We start from the raw sequence: 22455 nt of genomic DNA on the forward strand, positions 1-22455 counted from the left end.
GTGCAAAATGCCACATCTTGAAGTCCACCAGCGCGCAGGCACTGCTAGCACAGCAGTAACTGGGCTGTGTCGTCTTTTTCCCCCTTTTTTAATTTTTTTTTTCTTTTTCTTTTGTCTCCTCTGAATAGCAACTCCTCTTATCCCTGTTGGAAAAAAGTATTGGGCTAGGTGAGCCACTGTTCTGATCTCGTAAGGCACATCATCTGTCTTGTTTGGAGTGACCAGCACTTTCCCCGACGTGTTTTTCCCCATCGTTGGTACTGGTGAGACGGAGGTGGTCTGGGAGTTTCTGCCGGCACTTGATGCAGTACATCCCCATGCTGGCCGACCCAAGATTTGCAATCGCTTGACTTAAAGCTGAGTCAGTGATTTGCCACGTCAGGACCAGAAAAACTTGTTGCATTTTGTAACGTGCAAAAAAGCTCAAATGATCACGAAACTTGCCTAGTCCCCAAAGTCTGTTTGGAAAATGGGGCTGTGGTGGGATCTGCGTTTGGTACAACTCACCTAGACCAAACTGCGAGGTTGACGGCTCTCCAGGCTTGTGTCAGATTCAAAGCAGTCACCTTGCTACGGTTGAATGCAGTGCCCAAATCCCTTACTTCTGCAAGGGGCTGTGAGGTTTTTAGCCATGTATGAGCAAGCAGTGGGACCGGCAAGGGCTGATTCCCTTCCCTCCTCCCGGCCCTGCTATCCCTCCTCTCCTCACCACCCCTGCGCAGGCAGGGATCGCAGGCACTGGGCGTGAGTCGGTGCCAGGCTCCGCGTGTCGCCACCCCACGGGAACGGTCCTGTGACATTATTCTGTATTTTAAAGATGTTTTATGTATTGACAGTAGCACCATTGTGAATATGCAGTTGATTTTGTTTCACCGCTACTATTTTTATGTCTGGTGTTTTGTCCCTCCGAGATAATTGCGATTTGCTCCGTGTAACTAGGTTATGTTTGACATTGGTAACATGCGGGTAGTTGCTCTCTGACACAGCGTCTCCTTGTAATCAGTGCCTAAGAAGGATGTCCAGTCATCTTCTCTCTTTCAGGAGCCAGCATTGTCTGTTCAGATGTGCAGAGTGAACCCAGTGCTTGTTGAGCTTCTTGTTTTGGTTGACTTGTTATTTTTATAACCAGATAAAAGTCAAAAGCAATGTGGAATCCGCTGGATTCACAGACAGTAAATACATGTCATGTTTCTAATGTGGTCCCAGGTTTCAGAAACGGAAGAGGTTCTAATTTTGATATTCAGCACACAACAGAGTTGAAATTTTTTGGGGGAGAGAACTGCTCCAATTTAAGCAACCGCTTGGAGCAGAGGATGGTTTCCTGATGCCTGTGAAGTAGCTACGGACTGTGGCAATACCTCCCCGTATCTTCATAAGAGGTCAGTCCTTTGGACACTCAGGTTTTCAGAGGAGTTTGGCACTGGGCGTGGTAAAGGTTTTCTGGAAATCCAGCCATGGGGATAATGAGCTGTTCTGAAAAAGACAGCTCAAATGTTTTTATGCTGTTGATCTCCCATCCCATCCATTTTTAAATGATTCGCCTGGTGTAGGTTTTCATTGCTTCTCTCTGACAGTGCGATGATACCTCTGTGCCTGCTGTTCAAAATCACACTGATGTCTTGCTGCCTTATCGTATTGCACGCTGAGAATATTTTATGAGCTGTTGGTGATCCTCCTTGCAGGCTCCCACTTCCCCAAGCATCTCATCCTCACTGCGGATCCCTGTCTGCAGTTATCGCCCCCTGAACTACATTACTTCGCTTTTTCTATCCAGGCGGATCTTTATTTTGAGCCTTACTTTCCGTGTTTCTGCATGGATCCTTTTGTGTTTCTTAGCTCTCTGGCTGCTGTTCCAAATTTAGCATCATCCGCAGCTGTAATTAATATGCTGTTTGCCTTTGTTTCAGGTCATTACTAAGGATGTTGAATAAAAATCTTCTGCCTATTGATTCTGGCATGTTCCCATAAATAGCATCTGTGCACAGGCACAGTGTGCTTGGAAGCCTAGCAACCCGCCGGCTCCCCGTTTGCACCATTGTTTAACCTCGTGTCTCTTCTTTCTCTCCCATCCTCTCCCTGTCCCCGTGAACTGCTTCTCTCTTTTGTCCTTTTGCACAGGCTTACTTGTTGTTTTCTCTTCCCCTTCTTCCTCTTTGTTCCCTCTCTTAAACGCCTCTCCCGCTGCTCCCGTTCAGATGCGTTTTGTTTACACGGCGCTCCCTCGAGCGAGCTCATGGTTGGAAATGCTCTCGTCAGCCCTTACGTTTCCGCAGGGCTCCAGGGGGAGAGCGTGTGCCCTGCCCAGGGCAGTGATCTGTTGGGGCCCCAGACAATGGAAGAAGGAAGCAAAATTCCGATCTTTGAGAGTAATTTCTGCCTTGAGGTCTTGAGAAGGAGTAGGGAGAAACAAGGAGGAACCCACTTAAAACCTCAGCTCTGCCGGATTAAATCATCCTTCTTTGAAACACATCCTGGTTTACTGTGCAGTCCAAGGCAGTTCTGGGCTTGGTGTTTGAGCTGTGCGGCGCCCGGAGCTTTTGGCACAGGCTCTGCTGCTTCAGGTACCTGCACCCAGGTCTCAGACTTCTCCCAGCCCTGCAGCAAGCCCTAAACCTCCCTGCCGAGTTTTGGGTCTTAATTGGGCTGCCAGTCAGAGCTGTTGGCTGGGGACGCTTGTCCCGTGCGTGTTGGGCGTAGAGCTCTGGCCATGGCAGAGGGCTCTTGCCAGCGCTACAGCCCGGTTGCCTGTGCTGAAGGATCCGGCTGGTGGGATGATGAGACCAGAGCTACCTCCTGGGCCTTTCTGCTCTGTGGCGGCCACCCTCCCGGCTGCGGCGGCCACCTGGATGGGCATAGCTGAGGACGGCTGCGGGCACATCTGCGACCGTTACTGTAAAAGGAGGTCCGCAGGCTATGTTTGTAGGGAATCATCCCAAGCCAGCTTGTTCAGATAAATGGGAGAAAAGTGGGGTTGAGCAAAGCTTAAAGCTCCTGTAATCATTGCTTTGAGCAGACAGCGATTCAAGGCAAACCATAGCCAGCTGAAATCCTCTAAAACTGTGTCAACTTGGGGTTCCACCACCCATCCAGGCCAAGCTAGCTATTGCTCCGGGGAGCAGCAGGCACGGCACGGAGCGTTCCCACGCCATCCTAGGGGCTAGGGAAGATAATTCAGCTCTTGTTCTGAGTAAATTCTCGAAAGAAACAATTTTACAGTAGCAGAAGCAGGAGTAAAGGCTCAGGAGGGCCCTGCAGACCTGTGGAGCTCTTTGTCGTGCAATCATGCAATGCCACAGTACCCAGAAGGTGCAGAGCTACGTGAGGATGGCACGTGCCTAATACGGGTGTCTGCATTAACGGAGTCGATCTGAACTCTCATGCTGCACATGGTAATTGGGAGCTGATGCTGAGAAGGAGCTGCTTCTGGGTCCGTGTGAGGCGGGAGAACCCTACTGCAGGTGTAAGGCGGACCGCAGAGCCGTGGAGTCGGCGCTGGGATGCGTTCCCGGCCCAGCGGCACCCTTCGGCTCCGTGCCAGGCAGGTGGCTCCCTGCCAGCGGCTCAGTGAAGCGGACGCTCTGTGCTGCCTTCAGCCCATGAGTGAGGCAGAACTGAATAAACGACCAGAAAATGGCTTGAAAGGTTCTTCCTCCTCTCCCTCTGGCTTTAGTGTGAAACTGGGAGCTGCACAGCTCTAGCTTGCTTTTCACAACACCAGAAGTACCAGCCTTAAACCCGCTGTCTTTCATAGATCTGTCCGTTGGCTGCTCTGTTTCTCAGGTCTCTCCAGACAGCTTTTTCTGTTGTGTTAGCTTTTGCTTTCTCTTTTTTTTCCTCTTGAAGTCCTCATTCCACTATTTTTTTTTCTATTTTTTTTTCTTCTTTCTTTTACTTTAGTATTAGCGTGACACAACCTTATGTCAGAGCTTCAGAGCTCCTGCTCAGGTTCCTGTACCGTTGGTGGAAATCCCATGCCCTGGCTCTCTTAGACGCTGGCCCTGCCCGCCCGGCCGCTCTGCGTACTCCATCCCCAGGCTTGTGGCTAGCGAGTCCTCACCCAGCCCTCTCCTAGCTCCATCTTCCTTATCCCTCAAGCATCTCTGGTTTCACAAGCAGCCCTCTCTGTGCAGTCAGTGCTGGGGTCGGCTTGGCCTCCCGGTGAGGACAGCCCCATGGAAAAGCCTCTTGGCCTCATAGCTGGGCGTCTCGGGGAGGTGGGGATGCTGCCGGCTTGATGGTTTTCCTTCTCATCCAGCATCAACGGTTGCTGACGACCTCCTCCGCCACGCTCCAACACAGCCCTCTCCCGAGCTGCGCTCCTGCCAGCCCTGCAGCACCGGTTGAGGGGAGGAAAAGCAGTGTCTTATTCCTCCTCGACAAGATGGTCATCTCTGCTCTGAATTCCGAGTCTCCGGTACTTGTGTGTGGGACCATGTGTGACGCCAATATATATGGAGAGCGCAGCTCCGTCTTCAGTCTATAGGTTGAGTTTGAACTGCCGCCGTTTCCTTGCGAGCGTGATTTTGCTTTGGGAAGTCAGCCCGGTCGCAGAGTTAGCTCACTAAAACATGCAGAAGATGAATCCAGCTATTTTAGCAGCTTCCTCTTTGTACATTAAGTACCTCGCTAAATTAGAAAGAACTGTGTCGTTAACTGTTTGGATTCCAGGTGGTTTATTGGTATTTTTCTTGTGGTTTTCTTTTTTTTTTTCCCTTTTTCTGCAGTAACTGTGGTTTTTACTCTTTATTTTGGAGACCCATTTAGTTACAGGTCTAAGAGGGACTTTTCAGTCTAAGGGGAAATTGCTATTAACTGAGCTGCTTTGCTCCCCAGTGTAATCCTTTTGAGTTTCATGGAGATGTTCACCCCACACACGCGCTCCTCACGCCCCAAAAATGAGCCAGGGAGTTAAGTAGTGGCTCTCTTCTCAGGTGGTTACTGTAGCTGTGCATAATGAATGTAAACCCAAATGGTTTATAGACTGATTTTTGGTTTGAGTTCATAATTTGTTCTGCAAAGGAAAGCTTGAGACTTATCTTTGCATGGCAAATATTTGTCATCGTGGCCATTTATACATTGGGAATTAGTGGCTGAGTCATATTTTCAGGCGCCCTAATTCCTTTAAGAACCACAGAAATCTGCTATCATTGTACAGCGCATTTGTCTGACGGGATTTGTTTCTGCTCTGGTCACCAAACTCCTGAGTAATTTTGTTTGTTTGTTTCTGAGGATGTTTCAGCCCTCAGGATTTATATCGGGAAAGTTCCTGCTGTTACGACTCCTCCTCTGCAAAGCCAAAAAATAGGCATGTTGCGTGGGTATAAGCCCCAGCCATGCTAACTGGATCACTGTGGTAGTGGCCGGGGCTGGCAAGTGCCTGGAGGGCTGGAGAGCGTCCGAGGATGGAGAGAGCTTGCGGTCGTGGCCCCAGGAAGCCCCGGCAAAGCCCCACTTGATCAGGTCAGCATGTTTCGGGGCGGGCTCTGAGAGCATTTCCTCAGTCTGGCGCTCATTCTCGGTTGGCCTTTCTGCCTCTCCGCTTGCCGAGCCACACAGGCGAGAGCCGGCTTGTTCCCGGCTGCGGCCGTTGGGAGAGCCCGGCATGCCGGCTGCCCCTTGGAAAAGGAATGTCCCCCTCCTTTTGTGGGGGCACACCACCAGTCGGTCCCTGTCCTGAAGTATGGCTGAGCTTGCCTGCTCTGGGTCGATGGCTGGAGACGTGCTGCCTGCGAGGCCGCCTATGCAGCACCAGGACTCCTGCAGAAGCGTTTCGGATAAATCCTCCTCCTATTTGTCACCCAGGGCTTCCCGGGAAGCGTGAATCGGGAATGATGCTGGGAGGGGGCCTGGGCTGGGAGGTGCGGTTCAAAAGTACGGACGCAGGGTGGCACGTAGTCCCTAGGGCAGCCACCAGACTCCCAAAATACTGTTGTCCGTTCTGCTGCAATGCTGGTGGTGTGCAGCAGGCTGAATGAAAGGGTCTCTGTTAAGCTGAGCTCTGCAAGAGCTGGATCATCAAGTGGAATAAATCCCTTGTATTCAGTGCCGCTATTTCCTGTGGTCTGTATGTTACCTACCACTCCGCTTCTTTCTTGCACTGGACAGAGAAGGGAAGCAAAATCAACCTTAATGTTGCATGTGTCTTGTTCTACCCACTTACCTTTAATTCTGGTTTTAAGCGGTCGATCAGGATTAAGATGGATGGATGCCTTGAGAAGCACTTGGTCAACTCAATGATCTGTTGCTTTGAAGTGGGAGAAAAGCCCTTCTTTGTCCTTTAAGGAAGCAAAGAGACTGCTGAAGATTTCAGCCCCTGTGACTAGCATGAGGTTAACCAGTCATAAAGCCCACAGACAATATGTTCTTGTAATGATTCAGGACTATAACCTTAGTATTTTTATGTTAGCTGGATAATGTCAGTATTCCGGGTGTCACAGATCTGTTCCCACAATTACAGTCATTTGAGCAATTTGGAAGGCCTTATTTAGTGTTGTTTCTGCACAGCTCAACGTCACGTACAGAAAATGACAGGATAGGTTTTCCCTAATTTCACAAAAGTCCGAGTCCTTGCACTGACAAGGCGCGTGCAAGAACCGCAAGGCTGCGGCGGAGGCTGGCGTGTGAGTTGTGGTGTCGGCATTTTTACTGATCTGAGAGTAATCTGCAACTTCAACAAAATCTGTGAGTAACGTGCAGAGAGAATGCGTGATTTCCGGTTCATTTCTGTACTTCCCGTCGGGAAGCAGGCAGAAGTCTGAATTTGGCGATAGACTTCAGCGCACTGGCCTTAACTGCACAGATGAGCCTTTTCTGGGAGTAGCTTAAACACTGCAGCCTAGTGAAAAGGAGAATTGCCTCTTCGGTGGTGGTGTCCAAAGCGGGTTTTAGAGATGCGTCATCTTTACTAGGATCTTTTTGACTCCATTTGTCTGTTGCATTTTTTGAGAAAGGCTTCGGTTTGCTGTGCAGGAGATGGCAGGAATTTGGGACGTGTACATAACGTGGGGCTGGTCTTGTTTAATACCTTTATTGATGATCTGGATGAGGGGATTGAGCGCTCCCTCAGTAAGTTTGCGGACGACACCAAGTTGGGTGGGAGTGTTGATCTGCTGGAGGGTCGGAAGGCTCTGCAGAGGGATCTGGACAGGCTGGATCGATGGGCCCAGGCCAATTGTATGAGGTTCAACAAGGCCAAGTGCCGGGTCCTGCACTTGGGTCACAACGACCCCCTGCAACACTGCAGGCTTGGGGACGAGTGGCTGGAAAGCTGCCCGGCGGAAAAGGACCTGGGGGTGTTGGTCGACAGCCGGCTGAAGATGAGCCATCAGTGTGCCCAGGTGGCCAAGAAGGCCAACGGCATCCTGGCCTGGATCAGAAATGGTGTGGCCAGCAGGAGTAGGGAGGGGATCGTGCCCCTGGACTCGGCGCTGGTGAGGCCGCACCTCGAATGCTGTGTTCAGTTTTGGGCCCCTCACTCCAAGAAGGACATTGAGGTGCTGGAGCGTGTCCAGAGAAGGGCGGCGAAGCTGGTGAGGGGTCTGGAGCACAAGTCTGATGAGGAGCGGCTGAGGGAGCTGGGGTTGTTCAGTCTGGAGAAGAGGAGGCTGAGGGGAGACCTCATCGCTCTCTCCAGCTCCCTGAAAGGGGGTTGTGGGGAGGTGGGTGTTGGTCTCTTCTCCCAAGGGACAAGTGATAGCACAAGAGGAAATGGCCTCAAGTTGCGCCAGGGGAGGTTCAGGCTGGATATGAGGAGAAATGTCTTTCCTGAGAGAGTGGTGAAGCACTGGAAGAGGCTGCCCGGGGAGGTGGTGGAGTCCCCATCCCTGGAGGGGTTCAAGGAACGTGTGGACGTGGCACTGCGGGACATGGTTTAGTGGGCATGGTGGGGTTAGTTGACGGTTGGCCTTGATGGTCTCACAGGTCTTTTCCGTCCTTAGTGATTCTGTGAAACAGTTTGGGTAAATCTGTTTCCGATGGATCCACCAGTGGAGCGGATAAGGTCCATTTACTCCTTCAGCCCACAGGGGTGACAATCAACATGAAATATGGTTGCGGTTATTTTACCAAGTATTTTTCTATTCTATTTTCTCTTCGATGCTGTGATTTCAAGCACTGTGAGTTGGGAGTTGATAGAGGGACACAGCAGACAGCCACCTACATACACATACTTGTGTTTTCTTTTTGCAAAGCTAGATGGTTTACCTTACGTACTGGGAAAAGCTGATTGTGAATTCCTTTCTAGCCACTGCATGTCTAACAGGGTTCCCCGCTGGACAGACTGTTGTGCAGACACAAGTAGAAAACCCCCTTTCAGGGGTAGGGTTTTCCCTTTTTGTTCCAGTAACTCTATTTAGGTATTTGAAATAGGCTGTTTTAAGCAAAACATGCCTGTGTGTGTAGGGTGGCAGGGAGCCCTGGCTAAACAGCACATCGCTTCAGATTGCGCAAACTCATTCGAGGTTGTCCTGTAATATTCTTATTGTTTGAATCCACTTTTGTTTTAATTTTCCACTTGTAAAATGAGCCTGTAGTCTTTAGGCACAGTATGAGAAATCAACACCTATGGGAGAGAGACATGAGTCTATAGATCAGGACAGATGGGTAGCTTGAATGTGAGTAGTTCTAAATGGTCCAGTTTATTTGGGTCGTGTATATAATACTTTCCTCTACCTGTTCCCATTTTCCTCCAAAAGGAGGAGCAGCTCTAACGCACTGTTCTTCCAACCCTTTCCCATAGTCTCCTCTTTTGTTGCAAGTGAAAACAACTCAGACTATGGATCATCCGTCATGCAGGAATTCAGAGACACTAGAGACAAAACCAGCAAGCACATCGAAGGAGAAGCGATGGGTGCACAGATGCACGGCTCGAGCAGGCGGCCGGGGTCCACCGTCTCGTTCAGCTGCCCCAGCCAGCCATTCCCCCCGCCTCTGGAAAGGCGAGGTTAACCGGCCAGAGCACACGTGAGCATGGCCCCTGCTGAAAGGAGACCCAGAGATGTACCGTTGGTGGTCGGTGGGGGTATTATTTTAAGCATGGGGGCTACACTGCAGGATGCACGTGCTTGGGCTACGTGTCTAGCCTGGAGCCAGTGTGGTAAGGAACAGGCCTGCTCCCCTGCTGTGTTGGCAGTCTGCAAAAATGCTCAAAACGAGTTTACTTGGCTGGTTTTTTAATTACGGGAAGGAAAAGCAGCTCCTGAAACTGAGGGAGATGGTGAATGCTCCGCTTCCTGGCACATTTACCGAGTCATGAGCTCCTGATGATAAGAGAAGTTTTTATGGTGGAAACTGTGACACAGCTCGTATCTTTAGGGATGGGACATGATGCTCTTAAACTAGCTGACAGATCGGACTGGAGCAAAGACCTGTCTGGAGGAGGCTGGCAGTGTCCTGTTAGAAGAGTCATTGCTACTCTTCTGACACGAGTGATGGACTTTCAGTCCGCTGTACTTGGTGGGGGCACGCTGCGTAAACACGTCACAGCATGGTGCTTCTGTGCTGCTGAACTCTTCTGAGCAACACGCTGGCTAAACAGGGAGGGGTGGGAGGTGGAAGGACGTGTCCCTGGGGCCACGGGGCAGAGGTGGGCTGAGAACCTCACCTCCTGGCTGCCCAGCCTCATCTGAGTGACCCTGCAGGCGTCGGTAGACAGGGGCGAGGGTCATCTTTACATCAAAGAAAGCAAAAATAATGGCAGTTGGCCCCTGGCACATCCTGTGTTTTGTTTTTGTGTCTTTCAGCATATTTCTGTTTCCTGATGACGGCCCTGGGCGTGACGGCTGGTGCGCATCGCCTGTGGAGCCACCGTTCCTACAAAGCCAAGCTGCCTTTGCGGATCTTTCTGGCTGCAGCTAACTCCATGGCTTTCCAGGTGGGGTTGTGGTTGCCCGTCCAGATTCCTGGCCTCCAAGCAGCTTTCTCTCCTGTGCAGGGATCCCTTCAGCTTAGAGACAGCAAGAGGGGAAAAAAAAAAAAAAAATACTGGCAGATAGACATTTGCTGGCTCAGGGGATGCAGAGCCCCTCTCACCACCCATGCAACAGTATGCATTAGGTGGTCCAGGAGCAATGATTACTTAAGAACCAAGCCGAACATTCCCAAATCAGGAGCTCAGCACACCGGCAGCCTGTCTGTGGCGCAGGTCAGGCCCCACACTTCACAGGAGAACGTGGAAACTTTTTGCAAGGGCCAACTTGATGCAAATACGTCTGCGTAATCAAGTCGCGTTGTCCATCCAGGCAGCTGGAGATTTTGACGTGCCCCGAGAGGAGAGTAGGCATCCTTTCACAATCTTAATTTATCTCTGCTTTATGCAGCATTTTTCACCAGTAAAATTCAAATACATTCGCAAAGAAGCGTGTTACTAGCTCTGTACTTACTGATGGGCAACTTAGACTTCAACAATGTTTGTGTAACACCCAGCTGGTGGTGGGAGTTAGCCCAGATCCAGGATCTTCTTGGTGTGAATTTAGTTACTCCTTCGCCTGTTCAAAATAGAGAGATGAACCTGTACTAACACTAAACTTACCGCGCTTGGCTGCCGTAACCCCTTGTGGCACCGAGTACCGCGTGTGTGTTGTGCCTTGAGTTTTCAGCTTTTTGCCCTCAGTCTTTCAGTTGACTTCTTGTTCATGTACCTTGACAAGATGAAAAAAGTGCCTTTATCCACTTCTGTACTGTTCATTTATCGTCTTTGATTTATCTTTTTTTTTAAGGTGGAAAGAATTAATCCTGTTACTCCCTCTAGACATTACAAAGAGCACAATGCTTTCGCTTGAATATAGGAATGTGTCCATTTTGACTATAACCTTCCTTTATTCTGGACGTTATTCCAACTGCTCAGTTCCTTGCAGAGCTTTGCAAGCCCTTTGCTCAGCGTGTTAAACCGTTTTGAGAACCCTTGGTACTGTCCTCCTGTTTTACAGCCGATCTTATCTTTCTTAAGTAATTTAAATGAATGTGTCGAGCTGGTTGCAGTGAGTCTGCACGTTGGGATTTCATTGCGTTCTGCTCCCCTGTTGCTATGGATTTTGCTCTCAGCTGCGTTGGCCTTATCTCTGCTTCTGTCTGAGGACATGGTGTGATTCTGAGGCAGGGAAGCACTTCAAAGTAGCTTCATGCCACCTTTGTGCCCTTCGTATCGGGAAGAAAACGAAAGGCCAAATCACCCACACTAAGTTTTAAGTAGTCTGAAGCCTGCTCCTAATTACCGTGACATCCGTTGCCTGCTAAAGGCTGTTTTCACTGCCACAAGCAGACAGTGAATGAGTTTTCAGGTCCATCTCCCTCATGCTGGCTTTGGGAGGAAGAGGCAGCACTGGAGATACCTACAGTATCCCTGGATGCTGAATATTGAGGAAATACTTAGACTTCTTGAAGGGCAGGGGAAACTCTGCTGAAGAGTTCTAACGTGACGCTGCATGGGCTGTGACATGCTGTACTTTCTCTGAAATCCCACCAGATGCAGCCGTTTTTGCCCTGTTCCCTGGTGCGTTTTTTATGATTGGAGCACACTGAGCTGTGTTTCTTCCCTCCATCTAGACTGAAGCTCTCACAAGTTTGAAAGACTCTGCTTCTTGCTGTCACATCTCTGTTTCAGAAATAGGTAATACCTGGCTTAGGTCTACTTGATCTACTAGTGTTTAGGTTTCAGCATTTCAGCTGAATCAGAATCACTAAGGTTGGAAAAGACCTGTAAGATCATCAAGTCCAACCACCAACCCAACCCCACCATGCCCACTAAACCATGTCCCACAGTGCCACGTCCACACGTTCCTTGAACACCTCCAGGGATGGTGACTCCACCACCTCCCTGGGCAGCCTGGTCCAGTGCTTCACCACTCTCTCAGGAAAGACATTTTTCCTCATATCCAGCCTGAACCTCCCCTGGCGCAACTTGAGGCTGTTTCCGCTTGTCCTGTCACTTGTCACTTGGGAGAGGAGGCCAACACCCACCTCCCCACAACCCCCTTTCAGGTAGTTGTAGAGAGCGATGAGGTCTCCCCTCAGCCTCCTCTTCTCCAGACTGAACAACCCCAGCTCCCTCAGCCGCTCCTCATCAGACTTGGGCTCCAGACCCCTCACCAGCTCCGTCGCCCTTCTCTGGACACGCTCCAGCACCACAATGTCCTTCTTGGAGTGAGGGGCCCAAAACTGAACACAGCACTCGAGGTGCGGCCTCACCAGCGCCGAGTCCAGGGGCACGATCCCCTCCCTACTCCTGCTGGCCACACTCTTTCTGATCCAGGCCAGGATGCTGTTGGCCTTCTTGGCCACCTGGGCACACTGCTGGCTCATCTTCAGCCGGCTGTCAATCAACACCCCCAGGTCCTTTTCCACTGGGCAGCTTTCCAGCCACTCGTCCCCAAGCCTGCAGCGTTGCAGGGGGTTGTTGTGACCCAAGTGCAGGACCCAGCACTTGGCCTTGTTGAACCTCATACAATTGGCCTCAGCCCACCGATCCAGCCTGTCCAGATCCCTCTGCAGAGCCTTCCCACCCTCCAGCAGATCAACACTCCCACCCAACTTGGTGTCGTCTGCAAACTTGCTGAGGGAGCACTCAATCCCCTCATCCAAGTCATCAATAAATGTATTAAACAAGACCGGTCCCAAAACTGAGCCCTGGGGGACTCCGCTGGGAGTGCCGGTGTCGTCTCTGCTAACCGCCATGTGCTGTTGCTCCTGGCAATCTCTGTGAAACAAAGCTGTCTTGTTCAGGTGAGGTTCGGGTGCGCATTTGCACACAGCAACAGTGGCTGTATGGAAATTTATGTCAGCACACTGAGGTTGTTACATAGCCCAGTTTGTTGTAACGTTTCGGTCTTCAGGTTTATTAAGGCACCTGCTAATGAAACCTCACATCTGCATCACTGTCACAGCACGATGCTGTCGCTCTCTGCTTTGGAAGGGATTTCACTCCTGCGTTTACCTGAAACTTGATCAAGAGTGATGTGTTCCTGAAAAATGGCTGCTGTTAATACTCTCGGAGCGTATCTACACGTGCTGTGCTCCAGTTCTCGGTGTATTTATTGCCAACAGTTCTGGCCTCTGGCCTTTATTTCCTCTTAGCCTTTGTGGTTTCTAATTACATGCAATTCAGTTGTTTCACAGCTTCCTAACCCTTTCATCTGGGGAACTGTGGTTTTTGCTAGCCCTGCAGGTGTTTGTTGTGGTATGGAAAGCCAGGCTAATTTCTCACAGCATCATCGCTTTGCCCTGGCTATCTACTGCCCCACAAATAATTTTATCAAGTGCTCTTGTGACATACTGATCAATAGTCTCACTTGAAAACTTATTTCTTGTCAAGAAGGAGGACCTTTCCTAGGTGTGCTTCTTGCATAACCCTGTTTTATTTTTAAATTACTTCATCTTGGCATTTTCTAGTCTTCTGGATATTCCCGCTGAAGCCACTTGAAGCAGTGTAGAGGCTTTCATTCCCTTTGATTTCTCTGCAGGAAAAAATCAGACAGCAGCAAGGTAAAGATCTCCCCTTGTTCTCACTGAGGAGTTTGGTGACTTCCTTTGCTTCACTCAGTTTACTTTGTTCTCTTGTGCAATGGGATAGTTAAGGTGTGACATACTGGAGCGCTGGTAAGGGGCTGATCTTTACTGCATCCTCTCGATGGCTCCGATGAGTCAGTGCTGCAGAAAAGTGTTCCCCTCGTCCCCAGCCCACTCCCAGCGTCGCTGCGGCCATGGCATGACAACAGTACGGGGCTGAGCACAACTGAGTGCACCGGAGCTGAGATCTTTCCGGGGCTTTTGTTCTTCACTTGTCCCTTGTGGGCTCTTGCAGGCAGAGAACGTCTTTGCGAGGCTGAAATTAGGCACGGAGGCGTTTGAGCGGGATTCTTTAGCTGCTCTTTGCAGTCGTTCCTGGAGTCCCCTCAGCAGCGCAGGCGGCCTCAGTGCTTCCTCTCAAATGTTGGCAGCTGAAAGAAAGAGCAATGATTTCTGCGATGCTTTCAGCATAGGGCTTTTGTCTCACAAAATATAGACGCATACAGTTGATACATACATATACATACATACACACACACATAGCCCGTGCTTACTGTGTCCTGCGGTGTATTCAGTGCCACGATGGCTGCCACGCTGCGGTTACTTCCCAGACACCGCAGATGGTTTGCTCAGTTCCGCTGCGAGCAAAGCCGCTGTGGTTGGTGGTTGCGGGTGCTACTGCTGTTCCTAAAAGTAACCGAAGCCCTTCCTGCCTTTGGGTGCCTGCCTGGCTGTGCAAAGCTGGAAATAGCAGAGGAAAGCACACTCCCCTAAGCATTCTCTGATTAAAGTTCACACTGTTGTGGATCTGGGCATTAACTAACATTTCCATGTTTTGGTGCTGGTGTTGGGCAATTCAATTCATAGAGGAGTGCAATGGCCTGAGTTTTGCAAGTGGTGTACATGCTTACAGTGCCCTGCACTAATAGCTCGGCACGCCTGCAAAAGCCACCAGTTTAATCCAATAGCCAGTCCATCCTGCAGAGCAACCTGGGAGGCTGAAATCCCTTCGGCTGAGTAAACTCAGAAAGTCTCACTTTACGGGTCCAAGTGTGAAATTGCAATCCATCCCTTCCTCCTTGCAATCCACATAATCCCTTTAACAGCCATAAGGTATTTCAGTGACCCATATCTGCTGACAGCTTGAGCAGAAACAGGACTGAACTTGCTTTGTATCTGATCTGGATCCAATGCTGAGCTGATGTTACGGGTCTGAGACTTTTTTTCCAGCCTGGCTGGAAATGCAAGGCTTTATTTCCTGTAAAATAGGCACATCTCCTTTGATACCGTAATCATAGAATGGTTTGGGTTGGAAAGAACCTTAAAGATCATCTAGTTCCAAGCCCCCTGCCATGGGCAGGGACACCTTCCACCAGACCGGGTTGCTCAGAGCCCCGTCCAACCTGGCCTTGAACACTGCCAGGGTTGAGGCATCACAACTTCCCTGGGCAACCTGTGCCAGTGCCTCACCACCCTCACAGTAAGGAGTTTCTTCCTAATACCTAATCTAAATCTACCTTCTTTCAGTTTAAAACCACTACCCCTCGTCCTATCACTATGGTCCCTGATGAAGAGTCCCTCCCCATCTTTCCTGTAGGTCCCTTTTAAGTACTGGAAGGCTGTTGCTCTTGTACACGTCCCTGCAGGCAGAGCAGTAATTTAAACGGAGGTGCCAGTTTTACTGTGGAAGACGCATCCCTGCAAAAGGTTGAGCAAGTTCAGCCCCTGTTCAGGTCAGGAAAAGGCACATGTAGTGTTCCACAAGCTCTGTCCCATTTTCAGCGCTGCGTTTGTGCCTGGAGGGCGTCAGTAGTAACCAGCTGCAACCAGCTTAGAAAAAAGGATGCCAGAACTGAGTGCATCTGCACAGTAGTGCCCTGAAAATTAATATGCAAGCTCCCCCGTGGCATGGTCATAAAATAACAATGTCAACGTGTATGTACCTAGTCCCTCCAGCCCAGTGTCCATCCTCAGACAGCGAACACCCAGGGAGGAGACAGGGCCAGGACAGACTGGTGATGGTAACTCCCAAGAGGCTGTTGGCTTCCAGCCACCTCCAGCCCTGGGACGTGTCTGGTCTGCGTCACCGGTTCCCAGAGCATGTCCCATTCTGTGTGGGCACTGACTGGAGCAGCGTGATGGGCTGGCTGCTGCAAAGCTGGGGTCCCTTAGGATGTCGTTAGTCGATAACCTTTTTTGAGGAGCGTTAGAGAGGGGCTTGTTGCTGTTGCTGTGTGGAGAAGAAGCTGGAGGGGTTAGTGCTGGAGCAGTGCCCGGCCTCTTTCCTCTCACCCCGCCATGGTTTCTGTGCAGAACGACATCTACGAGTGGAGCAGAGACCACCGTGTGCACCACAAGTACTCTGAGACGGACGCAGACCCGCATAACGCCCGCCGCGGCTTCTTCTTCTCCCACATCGGCTGGCTGTTTGTGCGCAAGCACCGGGACGTCATAGAGAAGGGGAGGAAACTGGATTTCACTGACCTGCTGGACGACCCCGTCGTCAGGTTCCAAAGAAAGTAAGTGGGAGCGCTGGGCCCTCGTGCGAGACGGGGTGGAGAGGTCCCTCTGCCTGGTTGTGGCTCGTTCCTTATTTTTATCTTTCCCTTTTCTCCCCCGAGATAGCCCTGCCACCTCGATTGCAGGCATTCGGACTGCCGTCCCTCTGGCCCCCACTGCTGCCGTGCGACTGACGCTTGCTAACTGTCCTTGCAGGCTCTGCTGCACAAGCGGTGAGCCCTGTCCTTGTCCTTCTGCTTTTCCAAAAAGCCAGGGCTGGCCTGTAAAAACAGCCGCAGCAGAAGTTGCTGGGATCTTGGCTTTCTGCTTTGATCATTGGAGCAAATGCCGCAATCGCCGCAATCACTAACTGCCTTAATGCAGAAGCGCACGTTTCAGTCGGCAAACTCATCTTTGGCACCTGTGGGCCAGCGCAGACCAAGCGCTTCCTCGCCCAAGTCGTTCTTCACAGGATTAATTACCTCCCTTGAGAATTAGCACAGACCTAGTTCAGTTTGCTACGCTCTCTGCGAGAGGTGGGAATGCAGCAACATGCTTTGTCCTCTGTGTGAGTCCCTGTATTTTAGGCACAAGAAGACTGTCTCTGCCTGCAAGCATTTGGTCCAGGTACTTCGGCAAACCACGTAAGCTCATTTCTGAGTGTTTTACGGGTGAGGGGAGCAGTCGGTTGAGTCCAGGAATCAGTTTCTGTTTTGCATTAGAGAAATCCGTGCGCTAGCAGAACTACCCCTGCATCAGAAGAGCACCGGGACTGAGGAATTCACTGCCCTCCGCGTATTGTTGCTTTTACTGGTTCCTCAGCCGGCAGCGCCCGTTTGCAAAGGCTCCGTTGTAGTTTGCTGCAGCTCCTCTTGGTTGTGTTATTACCATTTCCAAAACAACAGCATCCCATGAAAAGCAGGCTCTGCTGCTTTGGTTATCCTGCAAATGTTGTGTGGTGAAGAAGTATGTTTTCTGCAGGGAAATTACGTCTTAGCAAATGTCTCTGCTCTGCATTTTGATTTAGGACTTTGGAGTTTACCTTCCCTTATCTGGGAAGAAAAATTCAGGTTTCTCCTTTCTATAAGGTCAAAGCGTTGGTTTTTTTCACAGCATGGAAAACCTGGCAGGTCAGATCACTAAGACTCATAATAAACCCTTCTTTGTCACGTTTCATTTTAAGGCCAGATCGTTAGCTTTACTGAATTTAGTGGTGCTGGTGAGCTGTGAATGAGGTGCCACTCAATCAGTTGAAAACCACGTCACTTCAGGTGAAATCACAGTACTGCTCCAGGCATGACTGACAGCAGAATTTACCCTCGGTGAATAACGGGGCAATAATCCTCCACGTGATGTGAAAGAGAGGCTCACAGGTGAAGTGTCTTCATGCCAAAGTTTTCACGTAGTGAAAGCAGCGCTGTTCCCCAAGCACGTATTGAGGCATTTGTTCCCCTGAACTCCAGGTAAGGAGGTTTCTCATTCCAGGGTGGATGTTTCAGTCAAAGGGAGACAGAGGAAATGTAGTCGGGTGCTCGTTCGGATGTCAGATCTCACGTCTTCATCAAAGACTTCAGTCTGGGCTTCTTGCATCACACAGAAGGGTTTTAATTGGTGCCTGATAAGCTGTTTTCATATTTTATTTTATTTTCCTGGAGTGGGAGAGGCTTTGAACTTTGAAGGAGTTTCTGGACTGGAAAATATTTTTCTCCTCCAGCTCTACTTAAATCTTGGCCTTGAGCTGATGAGGTTTGCAAACCTTATCCACAGCCTGGTTCAGAAGTCAGTCAGATGAGTGGGAAATTATCTGTTATCTTTGGTGGAGCAAAGAACGGGGATTGTTTCCTTTGGAGAGCCTTGGCTCAGGTGGGTGAAGATAGAGTCCTGTGAGAAAGCTGAGGACATGCTCTCTTTTCACCACGGTTGGTGTTGCTGGAGAGCTGCAGATCTCCTGGAGCCCGGCATGTGAGGCACAACCTCCAAACAACAACAAAAAATATCAAACAAAGAACTTGTAAGGCAAGAGGTGAATTTATTTTATACACAAGATGATCAAAACTAGCTGGTGTGTTATAGATGACAGCTATGTTCATGGAAACTTTCTTCCTTCCAAAAATACTGCTAATATTAACATTTTTCCAATCCTCTGTGCATTTTAATTGAAAATTGGTTGGTTGGTTTTGTCAAACCAAATTGACAGTTCTTCCTATCTGAAAAACTTACAGCAAATGGAAGGTTTTAATAACTGTTTAATAAATCCAAACTCTGTTCTTCCTCATCCCTTCCAGAAAACTCAACAAAAGCAGGGGTCTGTTGTAAACCTGCCATACGGGCACAAATAAGATGAGTCTTACTTTGTGTTTCTTTTCTCTTCGCGCCCTTCAAAATCCTGTCACCTCAGCCTACCGCTCCGGTTCCGTGTCGGAGTTTGCTTTGATGATGATAGCCCGGGGTCACTGTGGGCTGTAGTAAATCTGGGCTCCAGGGAGGTGGAGGGGCTCAACGGGGAAGACGGGGCCTTGTTTCCTCTCGAGCTGGGGACGCGCTGTGCTGGCTCCCAAGCTGCACTGTCTTGTTGCTCTCTGCTTCTGAGTGCCGTTAGCCTGTTCTCCATTTAGAGTCAATTATTTCCTATGTTGCTTTTGGCTTTGCCTCCCCGCTTCTTGCTGAGCTGCTCCCTTTCTCCACTTGGAGAGAATCCAAGGAGTGCCTTGGATTAATTCCCCCAGCATGATTTTTCTCTTTGTTTCTCCCGCCATGGTTTCTGCTCTTCACTTCTGTGCTCCCTGCATCCTCTGCTCTCTCTTCCCTGCTTTGCCTGGGCATGTGGCTTTAGCTGTACTATAAAGCTTTCCCGTTTGTTCTCCGACTGTTTGGCTTCATCCCCGTTTTACACTGCACACTGATTTTGTCCAACATAGGGAGGAGTGGCAGGGCTTGTGCCAGTCAGTGGGCTGGGAAAGCAGCAGAAATCCTGGCCCTCAGGCCAAGATGCATCTTTCTCCTCGCCCTTGGCGGGGTGCCCGTGGTGTCTTGGCGGCTGCTTTGGGTCTGTCGTCGCTGCTGGAGCTCGCGCAGCAGCAGTGGTATAGAACGGAGCTGCTTCTGCCCTGTGCTGTAGGTTCCCTTCTGATCTGAGCACGGGGGAAGTCTTTGCCGGCTCTCAGCAGTGAAGGTGTTTCCGCACAGCTCCGCCGATGCCACGCCAAGCCCTGGGCTTTTCTAGTCCCGGAGCCGGACCGTAGGCGCAGGGTGTGCAGCCAACTCTGTGCTTCCCCGGGTTTAAAGTGCTCAAATTGGGAGGTTTGCTTTGGGACTGGATCTCTACTGTTTAGCTCCAGTGTTACCTGCTGCTTTGGGGTTTCAGGTTCTCTTGGCATCTTGAATTGCACTTGGGAGAATTACGTCGTGATTGTGGATGTCTGAAATGTTCCCTGCTGCCCCGGTTATGGGGCTGGCCCAGTTTATGCCAGGGGTTTCTGGCAGAGCCATGTCTCCAGAGATCCAACCCCATTTCACCCCAGCTGTCAATCCCACCACGCTAATGGTGGGTCCTTTTCTTTCCCCGCAGGTATTACAAGAGTTCGGTTGTGCTGATGTGCTTTGTGATCCCAACCTTTGTGCCGTGGTACCTCTGGGGCGAGAGTTTGTGGAACGCCTACTTCCTTGCCTCCATCCTCCGGTACACCATCTCCCTCAACGTCACCTGGCTGGTCAACAGCGCCGCTCACATGTACGGCAACCGCCCTTACGACAAGTACATCAACCCCAGGCAGAACACCTTTGTCACTCTGGGAGCCATTGGTAAGTGCTGGGTAGAGCTTTGCAAACTCAGAGCGACATCCCATCCTTTTGCACCCTGGTCGGGGCTTTGGGCACCTGCAACTGGACACCACTTGGAGCCAGGGCTTGGAGGAGGCTGGAGCTTGCGCATCCTAGTGGAAGGCTCCCGTGTTCTGCTGGTGGTGCCCACGTTGAAATAATGCTACGTGGTCTCTGGGCAGAGATGTGTTCGCAGTAGCAATCCTCTCTTCTCAGCAGTCGGCTGGGGACAGCGCAGCAGAAGTAAGCGACTCTGCTTCTTACTTGGTTGTGCATCGCCCCTCTTGAAGGAAGCAGGTTTTCTTCCCTGAGCGTAAGGGCTGGGACGTTCCCCTTCCTACCGGGGAGGAAAGCCCTGAAATGGAGTCCGTTACGGGTCTGCCCCAAAGGTCACCCATAGCCGGGGGTGGAGCACAACCTGCATTGGGTTCAGGACTTGGGAAACGGGCGTTGGGATGTCCCACTCGAGCGTGTTCCTAAGTTCATAAACGGGCCGGCCACGTGGTCTTTAAACTCCCTCTCTGTTTTTCAGGTGAGGGTTTCCACAACTACCACCACACCTTCCCGTTCGACTACTCAGCCAGTGAGCTGGGCCTGAAGTTCAACCCCACCACCTGGTTCATTGACTTCATGTTTTGGTTGGGGTTGGTCACTGACCGCAAGCAGGCTCCGAAGGAGATGATCCAGGCTCGCAAGGAAAGGACTGGAGATGGCAGCGCTTGAGAAGTAACGCTCCGCGCTGCCAGCGCTGTCGTACACGTGGGTGGGTGGCTGGGTGGGTGGGTGTGTGCGCACCCCCGTGCCTGAGGTGGGTTTATTTTCCTCTGGGTAAAATCAGTTTTTTCAGATCGGTTGGGCCAAATTAATTCCCCAGGAACAGATTCAGCCCCAGCTTTTTTTCCTTATTAGCTGTCTTATGTCCAAACTTCAGACTATTAAGTATAAAAATGTTATCTATTATTTAATATTCTAGTTAAACAGGAGAGAGATTTGATTTTAGTCACTGTAGTTCATGTCTGAAATACATTGTAATTTGCTTGTTCGTGGTAAACGTTGGCAGGTTGGAGGAACTAACTACCCTTTCCAAGTGCAGTTAGGGGAGATTTTTGTTTCTGCTATTAATCAGATATGCTTTTGAGACACATCTCTCGGAGGCGATGGGGCAGGGCCCAATGTGCTGTTTCAGTTACAGACTAATGGAAAGGACAGTAACAGCACCGATGGAAAAACAGCATGTCCAAGGGAAAAAAATTGGCCTAAATTTAGTTTTAGTTAGCCTTTAGCTTGAAAACCTGCTTTCTTCTTTTCGTTAGCCCTGTTAGCCACCCGGTGCGCTGCTGTCTTTGCTAAATATGAAAACCATTTATCGCTGAGCAGGCTTTTGTGTTGAAGATTAGTCTCTCTACGGGCCAAAATACCAACTGATGCTATGTTGGGATAATTCCTTTGTTGTCGCATATACATTGTAATTTGTAAAGGTAAAGCTCAACCATGTCTTAAGCCAAATAAAGCTTCGGTTTCAATGTTTGGAGACCTAAGTTATATTCTAATTGGTCATGGCCATTGATGCATGCATATTTTAGCTCCTTTTGCACAAGAGGCCTCTTAATTTCTTTTTCTGCCTTTGACTAGCGGGTCTTGGAAAACCGACCGTTATCTAAGTCAGAGTGTCTACTGATATTTCAGCTGCATGCAACATCCATTGGTTTCTGAGCAAAATATAAAGACAGTTAACGTAGCTTCTGAATTTTAACAGTTGCCTTGTTTAAAAATAAAAAACAGAAAAAAAAAAAAAGAAAAAAGATTTAAAAAAAAAAAAAAGGCATGTGGACTTAATGGGGACATGTAGCCCTTTGTGTTAGATGTTAGCCAGTGCAGGAGAGAGGCTTTGTACTGTCGGCACTGGAGCACTTTTGAAGATACAGGGCATGATTTTCATTTATGAAGAAGGTCACCGCCTTGCCCCTGGGAGAGGGAGTGCGGATTTCCCAGCTGTGCAGCCCCACGCCCTGGGCAAGGCAGGGATCTCGAGATAACTGAGGCTCAGGCCCAGATATTTTCAGGAAAGATGTTAGAACTGGAAAAAAAAAAAAATACTAAAATGGTTTCTTTTTTGTTCTGTTTCTGGTTTTTTCAAATGATGCCATATGATATAAAAGTTGTCTTTATTCTGTATTTCATCCAGCAGGTGTTTTAACAGTGTTACTTTGCCATTAATGATGTGTAAACTCTTGAGTGATTTACAATAAACAGTTACGAGTTAGACTGGCCGCTGTGTTTTATTTTGAAACGTCTCCCAAAGCGCTTTGTGCATCACACATCCGAATTCCAGCGGTGTGGCGCTTGGCATTCCCAGCTCTTCACGCGGTGCAGCGTTTCCGAAATACCTACCCCCTCAGCATTGGTGGTTTCTTCGTCAGTGGAAGAGGAGTGTTGTCAAACGGAAGGGCACCAAGAGATTTGATTACTTTGGGCTTAGTGGACAAGCTGATAGAGGGGGGGGGAAAGAAAATTCAAGCTGACTTAAGCTTGCAAGCAGACCGTGGCAAGTTCCTGCAGGTGAAAATCCCACTTTACTAGCAAAATATCAGCCCAATGTGACTGCAGGACAATGCTTTGGCCAAAAATAGTAAGTAT

General features: G+C 49.8%; 1 protein-coding gene across 1 annotated transcript; it reads left to right on the forward strand.

Moving 5' to 3' along the window:
- Positions 1-6701: 6701 nt before the first annotated feature.
- On the forward strand, positions 6702-22083 carry SCD5 (stearoyl-CoA desaturase 5). Its single transcript, XM_059826856.1, is given in 6 exon segments — positions 6702-6743; positions 6745-6877; positions 9741-9871; positions 15814-16019; positions 19568-19800; positions 20351-22083. Coding segments are annotated over 6 exon segments (936 nt in total). The 3' UTR covers positions 20542-22083.
- Positions 22084-22455: the final 372 nt, after the last annotated feature.

This window comes from Gavia stellata, chromosome 19 (assembly GCF_030936135.1).
Source record: "Gavia stellata isolate bGavSte3 chromosome 19, bGavSte3.hap2, whole genome shotgun sequence".
Taxonomy (NCBI): domain Eukaryota; kingdom Metazoa; phylum Chordata; class Aves; order Gaviiformes; family Gaviidae; genus Gavia; species Gavia stellata.